Raw genomic sequence first — 24147 nt, forward strand, 5'->3', positions numbered from 1 at the left:
AAAAAACTCAGGCTTAGCCAATCAGAAACCATCAATTAACCTCTAACTAGAAACTTTACCAATTAGAAACTGCCAACTACCTTCTGACTAGGGACTTTAAGGCTACCTTAAACCAATCAAATATGTTCTTTGTCTCGCTTCAGAGAGCACCTTACACAGTTTTTCCCTGGTACCCCTTCGGTGGAGCAAAACCTGCTTGTGGCTTTTCATTGCCAGATTCATATCACTGTCTGTTCAAATAAACTCTTTAAAGTTATAATTATGCTTAAGTTTATCTTTTAACAGCTGCAGCCTCCTAGGAGGAGGTGTGATTCAGAAGTCTGTGCTCAACAGAGATGAAGATAATTAGCTAGGCCTGTCAGGCTCACTTTCTCTGGAATTTGCCCAGGAGAACTGAATGACTAACTGGTCAGTGGCAAGAAAATAACGGAGTAGACCTACAGAGAGAAGCTAAGATTCCATGAGAAAAAGATCATGCTGGCCATGATAGACAGAGAAAAGAAACGTCAAGGTCTACCTCGAATCTTAACAAGTTTTCTAATCCTAGATTCATGACATAAATTCTTCTAATCACCAATTTACCCATTTTTAAAGAAGCTCAAGGAAGTTTGTGTTACTTGCAAGCAAAGGAGAACACCTGGCACCCTTCCTAGCCTTCATCATCCCCTACCACATCCTTGCTTAGTGGTCACGCCTACATTTAAATTTCTCCAGTAGCAATTTACCACTCGAGTTTCCCAGTATGTCTCTAAGTAATTAGGCTATGAAGCCATTGCTTATGTTGAGTAAGCCCTCAGTCCCCTGCATCTCATATTCTCTGGCTACTGAAAGCATCATGAGACATGGTATCCTCTCATTATTCTGATCCCTCTTTGGAAATGTCCCAGTTTATCTGTAACTTTCCAAAATGTGGCTTTCAGAGCTGAAAACAGTCCATGTGTGGTGTGACCAGCACAGATGGCCTGGATTATCATGTTCCTTGTTCTGTGTAATTTATTGCAAGTACTTTGGCCTGAGACTGCATTAGGCTTTTTTCTCAGTCCTATTACATTGTTGAATCAGTTTAAACTTCTTGTTAATTAAATATACTAGCTTTTTGAAATGAGTTGCAGATAAGCCACTTGTTCCCACCTTGTACCTATGTAGCTGTTTTTTTATATTCAAGATCAAGATGTTATATTTACAAGTTAAATTTCATTTTTGCTGGCCTAAAGTTTATGTTTCCAGCCTTCCATCAAATACTCCTGACTACCCACTCCAACATCTTGTGATCACTGCTTCCTGTAAACTGCTCTAGTAAATACATCTGTTTCACTCATTTGGTACATCATTTATACTACCTAGTCAAGTTAGTCATCCTTTAATGAAGGTTGGCTCCAAAGTATAGAAACAACATACCTTGTTTTCAGAACCTATAGAATGCCACATACAAAATCTTTATTGGTAACTAATGATCTAAAAATGAAAAATTTAAGCAATGGATCTTACACTGTTTTTCTAGTCAATGCCTGTAAGCTTCCAGGTATGTGACTGCAGTGGAACTGATGGAGCCTCATGCATTCTTTCCCCTCCTTATAGAGGATGAGTAGATAATCCCATGAAATGTGAGTGAATAATTTATACCTTCACCTGTTAGTGTTTTGGGTGTCCTTAGCATCTTTTTAATATATTTCTATGAAACACTTCTAATGTAGACAGTGCCTGTCACAGGCAGTTAAGAAGGGGCCATTTGACTTCAGCCTTCAATGCTTGTAGAGCCTCAGATTAATGAAGTTGTACCTACAGCTACATAGATACTGTAGATATCTATACACTAAATTTAGATACACTAATATTAAAATATGTCATTCATCAGCTGTTTTCAACTCATGTCCCATGATAACACCACCCCATTTTTATGCATTATGAATAATTATATTTTAACACATCCTGTCATTGTATGAATAACAGAATGATATTGCACTGTATTTTGGGTTTAAAAGCAAAACAGTGGCTGGGCATGGTGGCTCACGCCTGTAATCCTAGCACTCTGGGAGACCGAGGCGGGCAGATCGGTTGAGCTCAGGAGTTCGAGACCAGCCTGAGCAAGAGCAAGACCCTGTCTCTACTAAAAATAGAAAGAAATTAGTTGGACAACTAAAAATATATAGAAAAAATTAGCTGGGCATGGTGGCGCATGCCTGTAGTCCCAGCTACTCGGGAGGCTGAGGCAGAAGGATCACTTGAGCCCGGGAGTTTGAGGTTGCTATGAGCTAGACTAACGCCACAGCACTCTAGCCTGGGCAACAGAGTGAGACTGTCTCAAAAAAATAAATAAATAAATAAATAAAAGCAAAACATTAATTTTCAAATGGAGGCATTTATAAATGTATTACAATTTTGTGTCTCCCTTTTCTAAAATTCATCTTTTAAAATATTCTGGTTGCATTAATAAATGGAGATGAGCCAGGCCTTTCTCAGTCTCTCAGAGGCTCTAGAGGCAAATGAACATCATCATTTCTTTACTTAAATGTTCTCCTCATTGCTGTTCACATTAAACTTCTTGTCACTTAACAACAAGGCTTTTTACTAACTAATTCCTCTTGAGATTGTTTCTTCCATCTGGCACATTTTTGTTTGTTTGTTTGTTTGTTTTTAGAGACAGGGTCTTATTCTGTCACCCAGGCTGAAGTGCAGTGGCACAATCATGACTCACTACAGTCTCCAACTCCCGGGCTCAAGCGATTCTCCTGCCTCAGCCTCCTAAGTACCTAAGACTACAGGAGCACACCACCACACTTGGCTAAATATTTTATCCTTTATTTTTGTGGAGATGGGTCTCACTGTGTGGCTGAGGCCTGGTCTGGATCTCCTGGCCTCAAACGATCCTCCCACCTTGACCTTCCAAACTGCTGGGATTACAGGCATGAGCCACTGCTCCCAGCCCCATCTGGTACATATTCAATGAGCAGCAGTGATTGTGTGAATCCCTATGCTAGATTCAGTGAAAAAAAAAAAATCTTCATCAACAACATAAGTGTGATCCTTTCCCTTAAGAAGCTCACCATTCCCACAGGTATGACCACATTTACCTACAACATGCATTAAAGGATTGAGTATTATGTTTTAGCAGTAAATAAAATTATTGAAGACCAGAAATAAAGAGACATAAATCAGATTTGGAGATTTAGGAAAAGTGTGGCAGCCTCATATTTCTACAGTCTGGGAAATCTTGGCTCTAATCACAGAATTCTTTGCTCCCACTTCCTGATTTTAGCCCCACTTGCCATTCTTTGTGACAAAGAGTATTTCTGGCAAACATCATGTACAAGAAGGCAATGCTGTAGCTGGGAGGAAATGCACAAGTCACAGTTGTCCCTAATACTTCTACTCTCAAGGTTCTACCCCACTCTCTGTTCCAGTTTTGCAAGTCCTTTAGCTGACATTGTCAAAAGCACTATCTTGCCGAGTCTGGTCCTCCTAGTCAGCCCATCCTTTCTCCAAGTCTAATTTGACTGACATAGGGCTGAAATACTGCAAATGGAACTTTATTAAAACAGGAGGAGGAAAAAAGATCACAATAGGTAAATGAGCTCTAAGTTATTCTAGTGTAACCTTCATGGATTACCTTGACTAAAAGACACTTACGGGTACACAGCACTAAATTTCATTTCAACCTTGTCACTTTGGGTGTGTCGTGGGCATATTTATTAATGAATGATAAAAGTTGGCACTATTTGAAGATAAATCTCAGTTTATCTTTTGTGTTGTATTATTCACATCATAGTGGGCATGGAGTGACTGAGCTGAGACACCCACCTCCAGCTCCTGGAGCCTGGGATATGGTTCATGATCTTACAAAGAAAATATTATGAGCTGAAGACAAGAAAGATCAAATTTCAGCTTGGATTCCCAGTAGAAAAATTTCTTTCCATCCAGACTTTAAAGTTACAGTCTCCATCACATGTGCGAAGAACACAAGCAGTAAAGTGGAAGACCCTGACAGTACACTCAAGTCAGAGTCAGAGCTGCAATTTTACTGGGCCAATCCACAGGTTAGCAATCAAAGACTAAGAGTGCTCTGCAGATCCCAAAGTAAGACCTGGACAGCTGTGCTGACCAGACACCTAAGGATATAAGGATAAAACCTACATGGGACACACAGAGGAGGAGCCATATCATAGTGACAAAGAGAGTATGTCCCTGGCTATATTAGTCAAGGTTTCTTATCAGTTAATTAATGAGACAAAACTAAAAACATCAGAAGCTGATGATTTTCAGTTTCTTATATTTGCATATAATGGTAAATCGTGTATACTATTGATACAGAGTTTAATGAACCACAATGAACCCTCATATTATTTCCATAAGGAATTCAGTTAGGAAGCTCTTTAGGTGCTGTTACATATTAATAGAAATATCTAGATTGGATGAATCCTTTTTTTTTTTTTTTTTTTTGAGACAGGGTGCTGCTCTGTCACCCTGGCTAGAGTGCCATGGCGTCAGCCTAGCTCACAGCAACCTCAAACTCCTGGGCTCAAGCAATCCTACTGCCTCAGCCTCCCAAGTAGCTGGGACTACAGGCATGGGGCACCATGCCCGGTTAATTTTTTCTATATATATTTTTAGTTATCCAGATAATTTATTTCTATTTTTTAGTAGAGACAGGGTCTCACTCTTGCTCAGGCTGGTCTCGAACTCCTGAGCTCAAACCATCCACCTGCCTCGGCCTCCCAGAGTGCTAAGATTACAGGCCTGAGCCACTGTGCCTGGCTGGATGAATCCTTTTTAACTATTACAATTGTAGTCTTGGTAGTCAGAGGTGTATTAATAAAGGTTAAATTTATCTGTAAATGACAGAAATCTCAAATGACAGTGGTTTAAGGAAGGTCAAAGTTTATTTCCTTCTCATATCACCACGAACAATCCAGATCTGGTGTATCCACCAGGGACCCAGGCTGCTTCTATCCTGTTATTCAGCCACCTTTAACATGAAGTTTCCAACAGGTGGTTGCTCCCAGGATAAAGCTTCAACCTCAGCCATCATGTCTCTGCATTGCAGCCTGTGAGAAGGAACAAAAGAAACGTAAAGTATTATTATCCTTCTCATTAAGGACACCCATTTCACCTGCATCCTCTGGCTCAGATTTAGCTGCACGGCCACAACCCGCTACCAGTAAGGATGTGAATTTCAGTCCCCTTTGTAGGTGGCCACAGTCAAGACAAAAATCAGAAACTCTCTCATGGTGGAAGAAGAGAGAATGGATATTCAGAACCAAATAGCAGTTTCTGCTGCAGTGACCGAAATTCCTTCTATCTTTTACAATTTTGGCCAAATGAAGTATTTTTCTGCTTGGGTATAGCAGCAACAAACATTTATTGAGAGCTTATTACATCCCAAGTAATTAGTTAAATCCTCTTAAAATAGTGTTATGGGTTAAATTGTGTCCACCCCCAAAAGATATGTTAAAGTCCTAACCCCTACTATCTTAGAATGTGACCTTATACAGAAATAGCATCTTTGCAGATGTAGTCAAGATAGGATGTCATTAGGGTGGGGCCTAATCCAATATGATTGGTGTCCTTATTAAAAAAAAGAAAAAGAAAAAAAAAGAAAACTTGGACTCAGACATAAAAGCAGAAATGTAGAGGGAAGAATATGTGAAGAGACACAGGGACAGCACCATGTGAAGATGGAGCGTTAGAGTAATGCATCTACAAGCCCAGGAACACAAAAAATTGCGGGCAAACCACCAGAAGCTAGAAAAAGCCAAGGAAACAGTCTCCCCTATAGGTTTGCTGCTGATACTTTGATTTGGGACTTCTAGCCTCCAGAACTGTGGGATAATACATTTCAGTTGTTTTTAAGTCACCCAGCATATGGCACTTAACTACACAGCAGCCCTGGTAAACTAATAGAAATAGGTCATCTTCAAAATTACAGCTAGGCAAGAGGAATAAGTTCTAGTGTTCTGTAGCACTGTAGGGTAGATATAGTTAACAATAATTTATTATATATGTTCAAAAAGCAGAGGAGAGGATTTTGAATGCTTCCAACACAAAGAAATAATAAATGTGTGAGGTGATGGACATCTAATTACCCTGATTTGATCATTACAAATGTGTAATGATACATGTATCAAAATATCACTCTGTACCCCATAAATATTATGTGTCAACTAAAAAGAAGAAGAAGAAAAAAAGAAGTAGGTTATCTCATTTAATTACTGCAACTATTGCTATGAGAACGGGTACCACTGTTAGTCTTCCATGTTTATGAATAAGCACATTACGGCTCAAGAAATTAAGCAACTTGCCAAGATCCCCTGAGACTTGGGTGTTTTTCTGATTCCAGAGCCTGAGCTCCCAATCTGCTATACAAACTAAAGGATTAACACGACTCTTTCCCAGGGATGTGGATTGAAAGTTATTATCTCTAGTCTCATCCAAACTGGACCCTTAAGGTTGGTCCAAGTGCAGTGGTGTTTACAACTAATTGATCACAACCAGTTACAGATTCCTTTGTTCCTTCTCCACTCCCACTGCTTCACTTGACCAGCCTTTAAAAAATAAATAAATAAATAAATAAAACCAAACTTGATCCTTAATAATATAAGAAAGGAGGCCGGGCGCGGTGGCTCACGCCTGTAATCCTAGCACTCTGGGAGGCCGAGGCGGGCAGATTGTTTGAGCTCAGGAGTTCAAGACCAGCCTGAACAAGAGCGAGATCCTGTCTCTACTAAAAATGGAAAGAAATCATATGGACAGCTAAAAATATATATAGAAAAATGAGCCGGGCATGGTGGCACATGCCTGTAGTCCCAGCTATTCAGGAGGCTGAGGCAGAAGGATCACTTGAGTCCAGGAGTTTGAGGTTGCTGTGAGCCAGGCTGACGCCACCGCACTCTAGCCTGGGCAACAGAGCGAGACTCTGTCTCAAATAATAATAATAATAATAATATCAGAAAGGAGTCAGATTGAACATCAGGAAGAGCTTTCTAAATTCAGACTTCTGTCAAGATAGAGCCGCCTTTGGTTATTTTTCACAGTTGCTCTTAGCAGTCACCTATCATGGACTGTAATCAAATAAAGAAGAAAACTAATAACCCTACAAAGGCATAGTATATTACCTACATAATGGTGTATTTGATAAAAAGCTCAAATTAAGGCTCTCTGTATTTCTGAAAGTCTGGCTCCCATAGCCTCTGTCTGGGACTAAAACATACTCAATAAAACTGTTTTGTGCATGGGATTATGCACTTCTCCTCCGAACCAAATACTGTATGATCTGACTAAACTGTAGCATTCTAAAATGTTAACTTTGTTTACCTCTGCATGAAAGAATTGTTAGTGATTTTATGTGCATGTTTCTTTCTTTTTCAAGTTTTCTCATGGAGAATATAATACTTTTGAAATTATATTAAATAAATAATACTTTTGAAGTTAGGAAAAAAGATCATTAAAAATATGTATAGAAAGATACTGTATTAAGTATGTATTACTATGTAACAAACAATCTCAAAACTTAGTGGCCTAAATAAAAAAAAATTTATTATCTCACATTTTTCTCTGGGTCAAGGATTTAGGAGCAGTTTAGTGGAGTGGTCCTTACTCAGGGTCTTTCTTGAGATTGCAGTTACGATGTTGGCAGGGGCTGCAGTCATCTGAAGGCTTGACTGGGACTAGAAGATCCCCTTTTAATATATCTTACTCAAATAACATTGGGAAGAGGCTTCAGTTCCTCACCATGTGGGTCTCTCCTTTAGTAGCTTGAATTTCCTCACAGTGTAGCAGCTGGCTTCTCCCAGAGCCAGTGATCTGAAAGACAGCAAGACAGAATCCACAATGACTTTTATGATTTAGTATCAGAATGTATACACATCACTCCCACCATATGCTACTCACTAGAAGCAAGTCACTAAGTTGAGCCCACACGAGGGAAAGGGAATTAAGCTCCACTTCTTGAAGATAGCTGTGGCAGAGAATTTTTGGACATATTTTAAGACTGCCACAGAGCCCACATTCACAAAAGGAAAAAAAAAAAAAACCACGTATATACTCAGACACATGTAATTTATTGAAAAAATTTTAAAGATAGAGTTATTACTGAGAGTAGAAATACAATTTGTAAAAATTTCTACTTTTTAGTTTAGTTTCTACTTTTTAAAAACATTTTTCTTTTGTAATTAAAAAAAGGAAGGTTATATGGTGAAACTAATTGTATTTAATCAATAGATCAAGTTTAGAATATTTATTTTTTCTTACCCATGAATATAGTATATCTCTCCATTTATTAGGACTTCTTTAATGTCTCTTGATTGTTTTAATTTTCTCCAAAGAGATTATATTTATCTTTCTCTTTGGTTGGTGTTATTTCTAAGTATTTGATATTCTCTGACACTATTATATGCTTTTTAATCATAATATCTAGTTGTTTGTTGTTGCTGTAAAGAAACATATTTTTAGTCTAATCTTCTATTACTCAGCTCCTTAAACTCTCTTATTATTTCTAATTTTTTCTCTTAGATTCTTTTGGATTTTTCTATATAAACAATCTTATCATCTGAAAATAATGACAGTTTTATTCCTACCTTTCTAATCCTCAGACCTCTAATTTCTCTTTTATTTTTTACTGCTTTAGGCTAGGAATTCCAATATCGTGTTAAATAAAAGTCATGATCATTGATATTTTTATTTCATTTCTGATTAAATGAGAATGCATCCAGTTTCCCCATAATGAAGATATTTTGCTATAGTTTATCAGTTTAAGGAATTTGTGTTCTATTTTTAATTTACAAAGTTTTTTAAAATCAAAAATTCGATATTATCAAGTATTTTTTTCTGCATCTAGTGAAATAATAACATGGTTTTCTCATAATTTGGTAGTGTTGGAAATTATGTTTATAGACTTTTTTGTTAATTAAGACATCCTTTCATACTTGGGGCATACTCAATTTGGTCACAATATTGTTAACTTTTCATACACACTGAATTCAATTTGCAAATATTTTCTTTGGTATTTTTGCATATACTATTTTTTAGTGAAATAAGGTTACACTTTTTCCTTCTTTTAAAGTACTTGCATCAGGATTAGGATTACTAATTTTGAATATATAAAAATTTTAAACTTCACAAGATAAAAAAATATACCACGACTTTAAAAGAGAGAAGCTGGGAGAAGATATGTACAAAATATATAACTGACATAGGGTTGGCATCCCAAATATATAAATAACTCTCACAGATCAATAAAAAAAAGACTAACAACCAAATAAATGGTCAAAGGATATAAAATGTAATTCACCAAGAGGACAATACAAATAATTAATATGTAAAAAGGATCATCCACCTCAATGTAGATTAGGATAATGCAAATTTATACAATAATCATACATTTTAATAATGCCATTTTAAAACCCACCTAGAACAAAGAAAACTTTTAAAAAGAAAGTAAGTCCTGTTGTTACTGATAATGCAGAAAAACAGGACTCCACCTCTGCTGGTAGAAGTATAATTCATATTATCAATTTGCAGAGTGACTTAGAAATATTTAGTGAAGTTGGAAATGTGCATGTCCTGCTACCTCACAATTCTACTTCTAGATAAAGTCACTTATTTGCTCTAGAAGAGTGTAAAAATGAGAAACAACCTTAATATCTTTCAGGAGGGCTATGGCTGACTGAACTGTGTTAGACAGAATGAATAAACTGCATCTGCATATATCTAACATCATACACCTTGAAACAAACAAAAATGCCAGTGGTGGCCAGGTGTGGCAGCTCACCCCTGTAACCCCAGCACTTTGGAGGCTGAGGTGGGAGGATCGCTTGAGGCCAGGAAGTCAAGACCAGTTTAGGCAACATAGTGAGACCCCATCTTTACCAAAAAAAAAAAAAAAAAAAAAAGCCAGTGGCAAAGTAACATGTGAAATATGGAGCCATTTTTGTAAATCTTGAACACACACAAGTCAATGTTATACATTGCTTATGGCTACAAGTGAATGAATTAAAATATAAATCATGGGTAGAAAAGATACACACTAACTTCATGAATTGGATGACTCTAGGGATAAAGGGAAGAAAAAAGAAAAGGAGGAGGACAAAGGGGTTTCTATTGTGACATGAAATATTTATTTATTTTTACAATTTGAAGAAAATATGACAAAATGTTAATGTTTCTCAATTTGATGGTGGATCGTACATATATAAAGTTTATTTTATAACCCTTTAGTTTTCTCACAGTTTTTAAAAATTTTCATAATTTTAAATAAATGTTTATGAAACAGAAGCTCTTTAATCAGGTACAGTTGGCCTCTGTATCCCCACTTCTACATCTACAGAATCAACCAAACCCGGATTGAAAATGGTGCTAGGCCTATGAAGGTTATGCACTGAATATGTACAGACTTTTTTCCTTTATTTCTTTTTCATTATTTCCTTAAAAATACACTGTAACACCTGTTTAATAGCATTTACATTGTATTAGGTGATACTCTAGAGATGATGAAAAGTATATGGGAGGATGTGTGTAGGTTATACACAAATATGTCATTTTACATGAGAAACTTGAGCATCCGCGGATTTTGGTATCCGCAGGGGTCCCAGAACCAACCTCTGCAGATACCAAGGGAGGGCTGAATTTGATAAGTATAATGCCATATTACCACTCTTATTGCCCCTGAAACTGCACTCTTATGAATTCTATCTCTTTGTGATTGAATACTCTCTGGGCCTCAGTTTCACCATCTGTAATATCAGAGAGGTGAATAGATGGTCATTTAAGATTCCTTCTAGCTCAGATACTCCAGGTGCCTTCTCTTCTCCAACCCCTTGTACTCCTCTTCCCGTTTCTAAGGTTCATTTCCTGAATCCAGTACCAATCTGTCTTCTTTTCTCTAAGTCTCCTTTTCTAAAAAGTTACCGGGAAGCATTTGACCAAAGCATGCTCAGGAATCAAGTTTATTAAAACCCTAGGAAAGTTTTTTGGGTTTTTGGATTGTTTGTTTGTTTGTTTTCTTATGAGTCCTCCAATTTCCATTTGAAATGAAAGTGCTAAATTTTCATCTGTCATCGCTGCCACAGAAGAGGTGTAGGGAGGAGGAGAAGAGACGCTCCGTGGGAGCAAGGGGGCTGCCGCGTTCTTACCTGGGCAGACAAAGAGCAGCGCTAACTCAGGGACGGGCTAAAACGCGTCCATCCTAACTCTTTGTAGGGTCTGGGTAGGGCAGTGTGGGTGGAACAAATTGTACTTCGCAGCTTTGGAGAAGAGTAGCTCTTTGTGTTCCCGGGGTGGGCGGAGGAGGGGGCAAAAAGGCGGGGTAGGAGGAGAGAGGGCTGCCCAGACCAGAAACCTCCTGCAGTATCTCGGCATCCGGCATCCGGAGGAAAAGTACCTTCAGCTGGGCAAACTCCGGTGGGAAACTGCCCCAGGCTGCGACAGCCCAGAGATACTGGGGCTGCAGCCCGCCTGGCTCGCCAGGGGTCCCAGGGGCGCGGGGGAGCCGGCTGCCTGCGGCTGCCTGGACTCGCGCGGCCCCCGGGGGTGGGTGTGGTGGCCGAGGAGGCAGCTGGCCAGGTGACAGCCGGGTGCCCGCCCGGCCCGGAACCTTCCACCGGCTCAGGACCACCGCGCAGCCATGGGCTACCAGGGCCGGCAGCTTGTCATCCCGCCGCAGGTAAACTGGGCGACCGGGGCAGGCTCCGAAGCCAGTTAATTCACCTTGCAACAGGTCAGCTGCCTTTACCCGGAATCTTGATTTAGCACCACGGAAAGTTTCTGGGAGAAAAAGTTTTGCTTTTAATCTGACTCCCCTTTGTCGTGGTAGGCACTTTTCAATATAACTCTTTAATTTCACAAAATCACATCTTTGAGTCCCTAACAGATCCTGCAATCTGGGGTCCCATGCAGCAATTAGAGCAGCTGTAACTGGATGGAGTTTGCTTACAAACCTCTGTTGAATGTCTGGCTATTATTGTTATTCTTTACTATTATCTCAACACGATTTTATTATCACTATTGACATTACTTATTATAACTAATATCGTGTTAGTATCCTGCATTGCCTATTTGCCTGCCACTTTTCTAATTTTTTGAACTAGAAATTATTTCATTAACATTTTCTCTATTAAAATAGAGAGATCTAAATGACAGAGAAACCCTCATTTCTGAACATGAGTATAAAAGGAAAACTTGTCAGTCTGCTGCTGTTTTTAATGTTGTCAACTCGATTATAGGATCTGGTATAATAGGTAAGTGTCTTGGGTTTTATTTTGTTTTTAATTTTAAGTGAAAAGGTGAAATTTAGACTCATAATGCTGCTACAGTTCATTGATTAATTTTAAAGGGAAAAAATCTTAAATGAGAAAATTGGTAATTTTCTTCCACAAAAGCTTTCCTTCTTTCCCCCAATATAACAGTAAGCATCCATCTCTTTCATGCTGGAGATGTTGTATTTCATACACTTTCCACAGTTGAGTGCATCCTCCATGTGCAGTAGATTAAGGTGGAGCAGCATATGGATGATGTGAAATCTTTTTTCATAGACTGTGTGGTCAATTGTTAGTGTTACTTAATTTACTCTTTGCCTCTTACTAAAGTGGCCACCATTATTTGAATCATCTTTTTATGACCTTCTAGAAGTATAAATCCTCAAGATATTTGTAAAATTGGAGGTGCAAAAGTTTAATGTGAAAATATACCCATCTTGTAAAAAAATTCATGCAATATTTTCTAACTATACAATGTTAAATTTTACAGTACAAACTTATTATGATATTTTTTAAATATTATTTAGTCAATAATATAAATTTAGTTCATTGAAAATGTATATGATTTTTTAACAAAATAGCCAAACAATTTGAATTAAAAGAATTGAACAGCTCACATTATACCAATATATTAGAGGCAAGGGAAAATTTCTGGAAAAAAAATTAAATGTGCATTATATTAAAGCACAAAAAGCAGGGTTTTTTTTTTTTCAGTGATGATTATTCTTTTTGTTATTTAGAAACATTCCATTTCAGAAAAGGCAAAGACCAAACACAGTCCTGCCAACTTTAATGTTGATTGAGAATGTAACATTTTACTACAAAGTTTTGACATGTTAGTCTCCATCATCTTGTGAAAAGTGAACATTTATCTGGATTGAGTTAATTTTCTCTACACAAACAGATATGCTGCTTGGTTTTTACATTTTTCCATACATAGACATTATTTTTCAAATGATACATAAAATGGAGTTACCTGAGGTACAGTAGAAGCAAGCAGAGGTAAAGACTTGTCTAAAATTCTGCATCCACATGCCATGGTGTGGGCAGCTCTACTTGCAAGAATTCTAGTGCTAATTCCTGTTCTGAGCACTTTAAGCTGATCCATGTCAGCAACATTCAAAATTACCACTTAATTATGTTCAGCAGCATGGTGGGGTTTTTTTGTTTGCTTGTTTTGGTTTGGTTTGGTTTAAAGGCAAAATTTTTCAGAGAAAAATTCTGGGTGGAAATATTTTAACTACATTTGTTTTAAGTATTTTATTGTCCATAATCTAAAATTGTCCATTCCCCCAATATCATAAAAAATAATTTCATATACTCCCTTGAGCTTTGTATGAAATACTTTTGTCTTCTCATTTTTCTCTCCTTTTTCCTGCACAGTTGTCCCTTTTGATTTCAGAGTCTGTCTTTCTGAATATTCCATAACCCTCTGTGCTCCTTACGATCCCCTCTGCTCTTCTGGCCAGCACATGAGGAAGGATTTGGAGTCATTACTCTCCACACATTCTAGAGCATATGTCACCCTTTCTCTGAAGTATGCATTATTTGTGTGAACTGGGATCTATTTTTTATTTGTTGCTTTCTTATTCCTTCACCTCATAAACTTGCTTTCTTGACCTGTCCCTAACTTAATAACATTTTATCCTGAAATAAGTACTAATATGCTAACATTTAATTTTTGTACTGTTCTATGCACAACTTACAAATATGTCATTGTAAATTTACCTATGACATGCAGAAATTGGGGGGGAAACTTCTGTATTTCTGGCTGTCATATTAATGTGAGGGGTGGGGCATTTTGTGTTTTTCCAGGATTGCCTTATTCAATGAAGCAAGCTGGGTTTCCTTTGGGAATATTGCTTTTATTCTGGGTTTCATATATTTCAGGTAAAATACTATATAAGTTCTTATTCCCACAACTTAAATTTTGCAATGACTGCTTTACACACACACACACACACACACACACACCCTGCAATAGATTTGCCTAGTTAATTAAAAAGTGCATCAAAGAATCCTAAAGAACTTAAGCATTTATGTCTGAAGAGATTTACTTTTCTTACTAATCCTTTAAACAGATTAGAAAAAGTAGAAGAGCATTATATATTACAAAGCCTAAATCCTTTTCATGTGCCTTTTTTCACTTCATGCAGAAAGTGGTAGATGGGGGAGTCATTTTAAAAGTTGGTGAAGGCTAAGAGAGGACTGTGCTCTAAAAGTGCAGACAGCAGGGCTTCATGGGCAGGTGCATGTGAATGAACAACTTTCTTCAGCTGTGTTTGTGCAGGTGGCCGGTTCACCACCCCTACCTGCCTCTCTCGTGCCCGGCTGTGCTCCCTGCCTGCCACTCTCTTTAAATGTAGCAATAAAGAGTTTCTGCAGCACATCTTCTCTTCTGCTTCCTTGTCTTCTTGGACCCTGTTCATTCATACCCACCTTTTGCCACTCCTTCATCTAAATGTGGGCTTTTCAACTCATAATCATCTCCTCCTCCTGCTGTCCTCATGCCTGCCCTGTCATCCCACCAGCTCCGTTTAAGACAAACACAACATCTTTCCTCTGCCTTAGGATCACTGTGAAAGAATCAGTCATCATAAATAGACACCTGCCGCCAGGGTTGCTGCTGTGGTGGCCCAGTGCCCTTCACCAGCTAGTGTAAAACACCTCAGCTGCACCCTGCTCTGCAGTGTCAACCTGGGCCTCTAGGGAGCTGCCTTCCTGTGAGGTGATGACCCCCCAGCCCCCATTTCCCCATGGGCTTCAGCCAGTCCCCAACTGATAGGAAGCCAAAGGCTGAACTCCTTGCCTTCACCAGGGACCACTGTGTGGTGCGGTTGGAGCTCTAGAGTCCACCACAGCAGTACTTGCTGAGCTGTTTCCCCTGTCCTAGCCTCTCACTCCCCTTCTCCCAAGAGCACTCCGTCCATAAATCCCTTGCCTAAGAATCTCTGCCTCTGCTCTGCTTCTGGAGACCCTGACCAAGATGCCACGCCCCATAAAATCTCAGGCTTCCAAGACCAGCCTATAACTCTGCTATTTTTCCTCAGGCTGAGGAAGAGACTGTAAAGCATGTGATGGATATCAGATTCAAAGCTACAGAGACCTTGAACTCCTTTCCTCCCTGCCTTCCTTCCCCACCCTCTAGACCTAAGCTGCTTCTAGTTTCCACAGCTCTTAATTTGGAGCTTAAGACCCATAACTTAGTAACATGGGATCCATAACTTTGTGCTTATTAGGAGTTACTGGTGTTTAAAAAGCTGCATTCTATTTATTAGAGCATTTATTACCCAAAAATCCCATTCAAAGGATTTACACTTGTCGTCTTTTAATTTCCTGTTTCCCAGTCAATCAGCACTGACAAATCATTAACTTCCACCCAGACGTAATCACCATGGCTTGTTTAAGTGTGTTGTAAACATTTACACACATTGTAAACCAATAAATAGAAAAAATTAAAAAATAGGTATCATCTGAGAATGCAGAACTTGAAGAGAATGAACAGTTTACTAAAGCCAAATAATATTATACATAAATAAATCATAACGTGAATAACTTTTTTGACTAGTGCATATAGATAAACCTATAACAATGACTATGAGCAGTCCTTTGCAAAGTCACATAGTGCAAATTTACTAATCAGTGGAAATGACTCATTAATTTACTTGCATGACCCAAATGCTTAAATAATTTTGATATATAAAGGGTAACCACACAAAAGCAAAAAAATGTATAGGCTGATTCATTTAGAGCTAAATCTACATGTAGGATAGGGTATTGATTTTGGGGAACAAAAAGGATTATAAATATTTACAACAAATAATTTTGATTTGCTTTGAGATTTTTATATTTGTTGATCAGAGTAAAATAATTTTTTTACTGGTGAAAAATTGACTATGAATGGCCAAAAAGGTAGGAAGAAAACCAATACAAGCATAGAAAAATGGCCTAAAAGAAAATTCTCCTGTTAAATAACATTGATTCATTCATGGATTATTTAAAAATTTGCATATAATATGTTTAAAGGGAGGTCAAAATGTTATGGTTGTTGATATTTGAGGTTACTAATACTTTTAAGGGAATATACTTACAGCCTGTATTTTATATAAGCAGATGAAAGCATTTACATTTATTATGGACTGAATTCTTAACACATTGTTAACTTTAAACAATACATTTTGAACTTTTATTAAATGCTGAGTGTTCTCATCCCAGCCATACAGTTTTTCATTAAACTTTCATAGCATCTATGAAACTGGTTGCTTCCTTTCTGTGACACAAGTTGTCATTGGTTCTCTTCCTTGGCAAATAAGTTTCTGTTTATTTTTCCTGCCTCTAGCATCTGTCTACTTTCTCATCTGTCCTCCATATTGGGACAAGTTAGCTTTATAAAACCTTGGCCTCATCTCTGTAACTCCTCCAATCAAAAAAATTTTGATACTCTATAATTACAACAAGAAAAATTATTACATTCATAGTTTGGCCACAGTCTGCATTTTTATCCTCATCTCCAATTACTCTAACCTCTCCCTCACCCTGTCATGTGTAGATCTTATCTTTGCCCATTATGGACTATTCCATTCCCCACAGGTAGAATGTGCTTTCACACCATCTTCCCGTTGATACTTCTCCTCCTTGATATTCGTTTTCTTCTCTACCTGATGAAATTCTTTGCGTCCTCCAAAGCAGTATTCAACTCCTGTGAAACATTTCTCAATTTTAAGCAAAGGAAGTCAAATTAATTGCTATGTCCTTTGTGTTTGCAGAATATTTTATAATCTATTTATTAGGCCGCTTATCACATTAAATTAGAATCAAGTAGGTAGACATCTAGCAAGCCTCCATATTGACCGCTGATTCATTTGACAAATATATACTGATCACCAGTGTGCCAGACATAGCAATGAAGAACACTATCCCTGCCTTTATGAAGCTTACAAGATAGTGTTTCAGGCAGACAAAAAACACATAATTATAATACTGCGTGAAAATTACCATAATAAAAATATGTGCATGAGGAAAGGGACACTGGCATTTAACTCAGCATCAAAGGAGCAGGAATCTTATGGAGAGGAGGAGACACCTCCACTGAGTGTTTATGAAAGAATGTGTTAGCAGAAGAAATAGAAGGGTACCCTAAGCAGATGGAAATGTGGAAATGCAAAAAGGAAATGAGCAAGTGACTCAGGCTGGCTAAAGTGTAGGGTTGATGTTTGCAAATAGAGAAAGGGGAAGTTAAAGAGGTTTGCAAAGGCAGATATGAAGGCTTTCATCTAATGATAATCATTACCATTCCCTGAGCTAGGTGCTAAGCATAATGCAGCCATGATATTAAATCTTTCTGACTTCATGTGATAGTACTCATGTTTTTCTTATGGAGGAGAAAATTGAGACTTTACTAGGTTAAAATGGCTTACACAAAGTCTGCAGGTACTGGTGGAAGAGTTGGGATTTTGAATAAGTGCCTGAATTCTGGGGCTAGACGACTAGGGCCTGAGTCCTGATCTTTCCATTACTGGCTCTGTGGAGATTGATTTGCTCAACCTTCTGTGCCTCACTTTTCTCATCTATTAAATGGGCATAATATTATAATAGCACCTACCTTGGGTTATTGTGAATATTAAACAAGTTAATATATGTAAAGCATTTGGGGAAAGACATGGCATGCAGAAAAGTGTTGTGAAAATATTTGCTAGTATTTTGTGGTTGTTTTCATTATTATCAGACTCCAAATATCATTCTTTTTCCACCACCACATCCAGCTTGTCAAAAATAAGTAAAAACAGCATAACTTCTCATTCATTTAGCCTCTATAACACACCAGGCATTGTGGTAGACACTTAAACACCATAATTTTCACACCATTCTTCAAGGATGGTGTATTGCCTTTCTTTAAATATGAGCTCAGAAAAGTCAATTCTCTCACCCAGGATAACACAGCTAACAAATAATTTTTTCTGCCTCATGAAAAGGAGTTTATTTTAATCCAAAGGTTTTAGTGGATCGCTCCCTGGAGGATTTTAAGCAGAAAACATGATTTGATTTGTGGTAATTTATGATCAGATCCACCTGGTGGAGGAGAAATATTCAGAATGTCTTGGTAAAGAGGTGATGTCAAAAGTGTCTTGGTGGGAGGCCAGATTTTTGAATGGAATAACTATTAGGAGTTATTGCAGTAATCCAGACAATATATTATCAAGGTCAAAGCTCTATAATAAAGCAAGTTAGAGATCAGAAATTAGGAAATACATTGCAATACTTAACAGTACAATAGTTAACAGACTTGGTAACCAAAGGAATATAGAAAGTAATGAAATAAATAGAAGTCTAGGGCAATTCTCAAGTTTTCCTTGATAATATTCACAGATTGAACAAATATGGAGGGAGAATCAAATTACAGGTCAAATACACAAATTAGTATTTGGACATTTTTAAATTGAGATGCCTGTGAAATGTCTGCGGTGAAATATTTATTACTCAGCTAGTTGTAGAAGTCTGGAGTTTTTAAGGGATCTGAGCTAGAAACACAAATTTAGGGGTTACTAACATCTGTATGAAAATTGAAAACACAGGCATGAATGAGATCATAGTGGGACATCTGGAAGACTGAAAAAATAGTCCAAGAATCCAGGGTTTGAGCACAGTAAAAGACACTGGTGAAAAATTGACTGTAAATGACCAAAAAGGTAGAAAGGAGGAAAACCAAGAGAAAGTGATGTTGTAAAGGCCAAGGGAGGACAGTTGAGAAAAATGGGAGTGGTAAACAGACAAAGAAAAAAGAAAGTGTCAATTGGATTTATCAACTTGGAGATCATTGATGAAGTTGCTGAAAGAAGTTTCACTGATGTGGAAGGGAATCAAGGTGAAATTTATATTTCAAAGATTTGTATTTTAATGCCTTTCCAAATTTCTTAAAGGATAAAAAGAAATCACTGTGTTGGAAGCATGAGAGAGAGAAAAAAGAGCAAGTAGCACACTTTGCACATAGCTGTGCCCCCAATGCAACTGCAGTGTCTTTCCAAAAAACAAAATAAAACAAAACAAAACATTGAGTTAAATGAAAAAAGAGAGAGATTAACTTTTAATTATATAATTTATGCATACTTTATCTTGAACTTCAATTCCAAATTGGAACTGAAATTCCTAAAATGCAAATTTCAACCAATAACATTCTTAGAGTGCTCTCTTAAGCATAACTATAAAATAAAGTTAATTAATTTTATTTTGTTGTAAAACAAATACTATGATTCTCCTAAATCTATTATTTTCTAAATGCTTACAGCTTTCACACATCAAATACCTATGAAATATTTGGTTACCTATTAATGTATTCTGTGGACAAGTGAGTGACAACCTGATAACAGTTGCTGCACTGATTAGGTCAGGAAACTAAGATGGAACACTGGCACTTTGTCTCTGGCCTGTGTTTCCTCTTCTGTCCATTTCTTTACATGGGTATTTTAAGTACATTTGCATCTTGATTGAAAAATATATAACTGGAAATGTTACAGTTTCATGAAAGGTAACGTTGTATGAAAAGAAAGGCTTGTCATGGTGATACTGTAGTATTAAATTAAACATTCCTTTAAAATTTCCCTTTTACTCAGTGGTAATTAAGTCAAAACATGAAAAACCTTTGTATTAAATAGAATTGACATTTGCTTGTTATTTTTGCTGCAGATTTTTCCCTTGTTTTATTGATAAAAGGAGGGGCACTCTCTGGAACAGATACCTACCAGTCTTTGGTCAATAAAACCTTTGGATTTCCAGGATATCTCCTCCTCTCAGTTCTTCAGTTTTTGTATCCTTTTATAGGTAAGATGATTGCAAGATGAATATTGCAATTATTTGTATAAATAAGTTATTTCTGAATAAAATAGTTTTAATAGTTATTAAATAGCCATGAAATAATATTAGCAGTTGAAATATTTTCCAAATTAGATGTTTATTTATTTAACCATTTTCTTCCTTATTTTCTGATCCTTTTGATTTATTTTCTGAGTATTTCTTTTAAATAAAATGAGGGTTATTTTCATTGAGTTAATGTTTTGGTTTTCCTTATCTGGTAAAAAATAGGATGATCTGGGATTAAAAGGGGATGAAAAAATAAATAAATAAAAGTGGATGAAAGAAATAACAGATTTCTTCTAAGGCTTATATATATATGTTTTTAACCTAAGGATTTGTGGAAGCCATGTACTAGGTCAACATGCTATTTAAAGTTTTTACCATAATGGCGAAAATGGCACCAAGCACTTAATTTCTCTTTTTCTTTTCTTTCTTTCTTTCTTTTCTTTCTTTTGAGACAGGGTCTTACTCTCTCCCCCAGGTTGGAGAGACTGCAGTGGCCTGATCATGGCTCACTGCAGCCTTGAACTACTGGGCTCACAGCTTGCCTCAGCCTCCTTAATAGCTAGGACCACAGGAGCACATGCCACCTGTCCAGCTCATTTTTCTATTTTTTTCTAGAGACAGGGTCTTACTGTGTCACCCAGGCTGGTCTGGAACTCCTGGCCTAAAGGGATCCTCCTGCCTTGGCCTTCCAAAACGCTGAGATTACAGGCATGAGCCACTGCACCTGGCCACCTAGCAATTCTTAAATAAAATGTTACTATTCACCAATGGCCAAATTGACTTCATTTTTTAAGTCGGTACTGTAGAAGCTATTGTTCGAACCACTAATTCCATGTCTCCACAAAAAGCTAAGAATGTATTTCCCAAAAAAGTCTTACTTTTCAATTAAGGGGATATCTTGGTGACTTCAAAATTTTCTATTATTATTCTTCACTTTAAGTAGTACACGTGTTTCTAAAAAAGTGTTTGGAAACTGAATTTTAACAACAAAATAAATTGCATTTTATATGACTATCAAAACTTGCTATTTAAAGGTGTTCTGGGATGAATCAATTTGTAAAGTGAAGACCTTGTTGTAATACAAGTTGATACTCTGCTGTAAATCTGTTGCCTAGTTATTTTTAAGGCTGTGCAAATTGGTAACCATAATGTATATTTGAAAGTAGTAGGATTATGCCCATATTTTGAAAGTAATAACGAATCACTTTTAAAGTATTCAGGATAAAACATGTAATGGCTTTTTGGTGACTGTATTATTTTAATTATGTTTTTAGCCATGATAAGTTACAACATAATAGCTGGAGATACTTTGAGCAAAGTTTTTCAAAGAATCCCAGGCGGTAAGTCAAAAATTTTTTTGAGGATTTAAATATATTTATTTTATAGAGTTATGTATAGGTAATATGGCTCATAATAATTTATGAATAAAATGTTTGAAAGTGGAGGAGTTGAATTACTTCAGATATCTCACAATTCCCATGATCCATTGTGATCTTAAAGTTTTTATTTACTTTTATAAATAATTTAGTTCTTATTCAGCTGTTTCAAAAAAATATTATTACTATTTATATACTTAAAATACTTTATATTTTAAATGTCTCATGTGTTATATCACCAGCTCTCTGTAGTAACATATTTTCATGTGCTATGTATACTACATTTCTTAAGTAAGCTGTTTTCCACATTATTTGTATTAAGGTATAATTTAATACAGTAAAATTAACCTTTTTAAATGTATATTCTGTGAGTTTTGACAAATGCATATAGTCATATAACTGCAGCCACAATCAAAATACAGAACAATTCCATCACTCTCCCCAATTTTCCCCATTTCCCTTTATAGTCAAACCTTCCCTTATCTTCAGCCTCTGGAAACCACTGATCAGATTCTGCCCCCATAGTTTTGCTTTTTCCGGAATGTCAGGTAAATGTCGTCATACATGTAGCTTTTTCAATTCTGGCTTCTTTTACTTTGAAAGGTACATTTGGGATCCATCTATTTTTTTAGGTATATCAGTAGTCTGCTCTTCTTCTAAAAAAAATATATTTCTGAGAAGCATTCCATTTTATGGATATACAATAGTACATCTGTCACCCAGCTGAGGGACATTTGTGTTGTTTCCAATTTGGGGTGATTACAAAAAAGCTGCTATGAACATTCTCAGGCAGAGCTTTACAACATGTGCCACAACCCTACTCCTTGTTCAGCTTTTCACCATGTCGTGCTTATTAGAATAATTCAGAGATCATGAATCTTTTTTCTTTGAAGAACTTTTTATCCAAGCTATGTGATTCCCATTTCATTGAGACCTAACTCTATCGTTGTTACTATAGTTGATGAGAAAAACACCTTTCCCCCTAGTGCTAGAATCACTCATTCGAGAGACATACAAAACAAAATGAAACAAAACCTAGGACTGGAAATTGCAACTATTCCTCTCACAGGGTTTAGTGGGAGCTGAGATCCAGGAGACTTGGCTACCAAATCACACACCTACTACTTAGCTGTGTGACCTTGAAAATGTTAGTTGCCCTCTCTGAGTTCCAGTCTCCTCATCTTTAAGTAAGGAATTAGAATATCACTGGCCTCATAGAATTGTTGTATGAAACAGAAGAGATGATACAGACAGTGCCTACCACACAGCAGGCTTACCCAATACTGTTAGCTGTTGTTATTGTTACCTGGAGCTGCCTGTAGCTTCTGTCCTGCCCCCAACCTCCAAATCATGATTGCACAAACTGAGATCATGTGAGTGAATAGAATGCTAAGGGAGAATGCATAGAATATAATACCATAATACAATATGAGCTACATTATGTAAATTCTCTATTTGCATATATAAGGAAAAATAATAAATAAACATATTCACATATAAACTGTGATTATCTTTTTTTTTGAGACAGAGTCTTGCTCTGTCACCCCGATTAGAGTGCAGAGGCATCATCATAGCTCATTGCAACCTCAAATTCCTGGGCTTAAGTGATCCACCTGCCTCAGCCTCCTGAGTAGCTGGGACTACAGGCGTGTACCACCATGCCAGGCTAACTTTTTCTATTTTTAGTAGAGACAGGGTCTTGCTCTTGCTAAGGCTGCTCTCTAACTCCTGAGCTAAAGCGATCCTCCTGTCTCAGCTTCCCAGAGTCCTGGGATTATAGGTATGAGCCACTGAGTATGGTCCCATGATTATCTTTTAATTACGGGATCCATGGGAATGTTGCTTCCTTTGTTATTTTCCAAGGTTTTTCAAAGGAGGATTACTAATTTAAAAAATTTTTATCACTTTATTTTCTTATTTGAGAAGTAATACATACTTATTGGGAAAAATTAGAAAACACAGACAAGCAAAATGGAGAAAATAGAAAATACTAATAATCTCTTCTTTTTGGGAAAACCAGGCGGGGACAATCCCTCCAACAGTCTTCCTTCCTTTTTCTGTCCTTTCCTTTTTAAGATTTACTTTCAGAGTTTCAACAATACATGTAATTTCAGATATTCATATCTGAAACACATCTTGTTCTATAATGTGCTTCTTTCTCTTAAGTGATATTTTAAGGGCATAGTCTCATATCAAAACATAAAGATATATCATATACCCTTTAATGGAAATTCACTGTTCTGTACAGTATCTACTATACAGTTGGAAAGACCATAATTAACTTTCCTTGAAAAAACATTTTGATTATTTAATTTTTATTGATTTTAATTATACAAACAATATATGCATCTATACTCTTTTTTTTTTTTTCTTCTTTGAGACAGAGTCTCACTCTGTTGTCCAGGCTAGAGTGCCGTGGCATCAGCCTAGCTCACAGCAACCTCACACTCCTGGGCTCAAGTAATCTTCCTGGCTCAGCCTCCTGAGTAGCTGGGACTACAGTCATGTGCCACCATGCCCGGCTAATTTTTTCTGTATTTTTCTATATTTTTAGTTGTCCGGTTAATTTCTTTCTATTTTTTAGTAGAGATGGGGGTCTCGCTCTTGCTCAGGCTGGTCTCGAATTCCTGATCTCAAGCAATCCTCCCATTTCGGCCTCCCAGAGTGCTAGG

The 24147-nt window shown here is 37.1% G+C and overlaps 1 protein-coding gene and 1 long non-coding RNA gene across 5 annotated transcripts in view; one reads left to right on the top strand and one right to left on the bottom strand.

Annotated features, from left to right (window-relative positions):
• Positions 1-4890: 4890 nt before the first annotated feature.
• The window catches only part of LOC123643707, a 134332-nt gene continuing 115075 nt past the window's right edge, over positions 4891-24147 (bottom strand). For all 3 annotated transcript variants that reach the window (XR_006736885.1, XR_006736884.1, XR_006736887.1), the window contains exons 4-5: positions 7726-7797; positions 4891-5042 (exon numbers count right to left, since the gene is read on the bottom strand). This is a non-coding gene — a long non-coding RNA (uncharacterized LOC123643707). The remainder of the gene's footprint in view (positions 5043-7725; positions 7798-24147) is intronic.
• Positions 11374-24147, top strand: part of SLC38A11 (solute carrier family 38 member 11) — a 56472-nt gene continuing 43698 nt past the window's right edge. Inside the window, exons 1-4 of one of the 2 annotated variants that reach the window (XM_045559391.1) lie at positions 12013-12227; positions 14061-14135; positions 19926-20060; positions 21374-21439. In XM_045559391.1, coding sequence (XP_045415347.1) covers positions 14075-14135; positions 19926-20060; positions 21374-21439 — 262 coding nt within the window. In that variant the 5' untranslated portion in view covers positions 12013-12227; positions 14061-14074. Of the gene's footprint in view, positions 11654-12012; positions 12228-14060; positions 14136-19925; positions 20061-21373; positions 21440-24147 lie in introns of those variants that run through there. The other variant, XM_045559392.1, reaches the window with a different exon arrangement.

This window comes from Lemur catta, chromosome 8 (genome assembly GCF_020740605.2).
Source record: "Lemur catta isolate mLemCat1 chromosome 8, mLemCat1.pri, whole genome shotgun sequence".
In the NCBI taxonomy this organism is placed as follows: Eukaryota; Metazoa; Chordata; class Mammalia; order Primates; family Lemuridae; genus Lemur; species Lemur catta.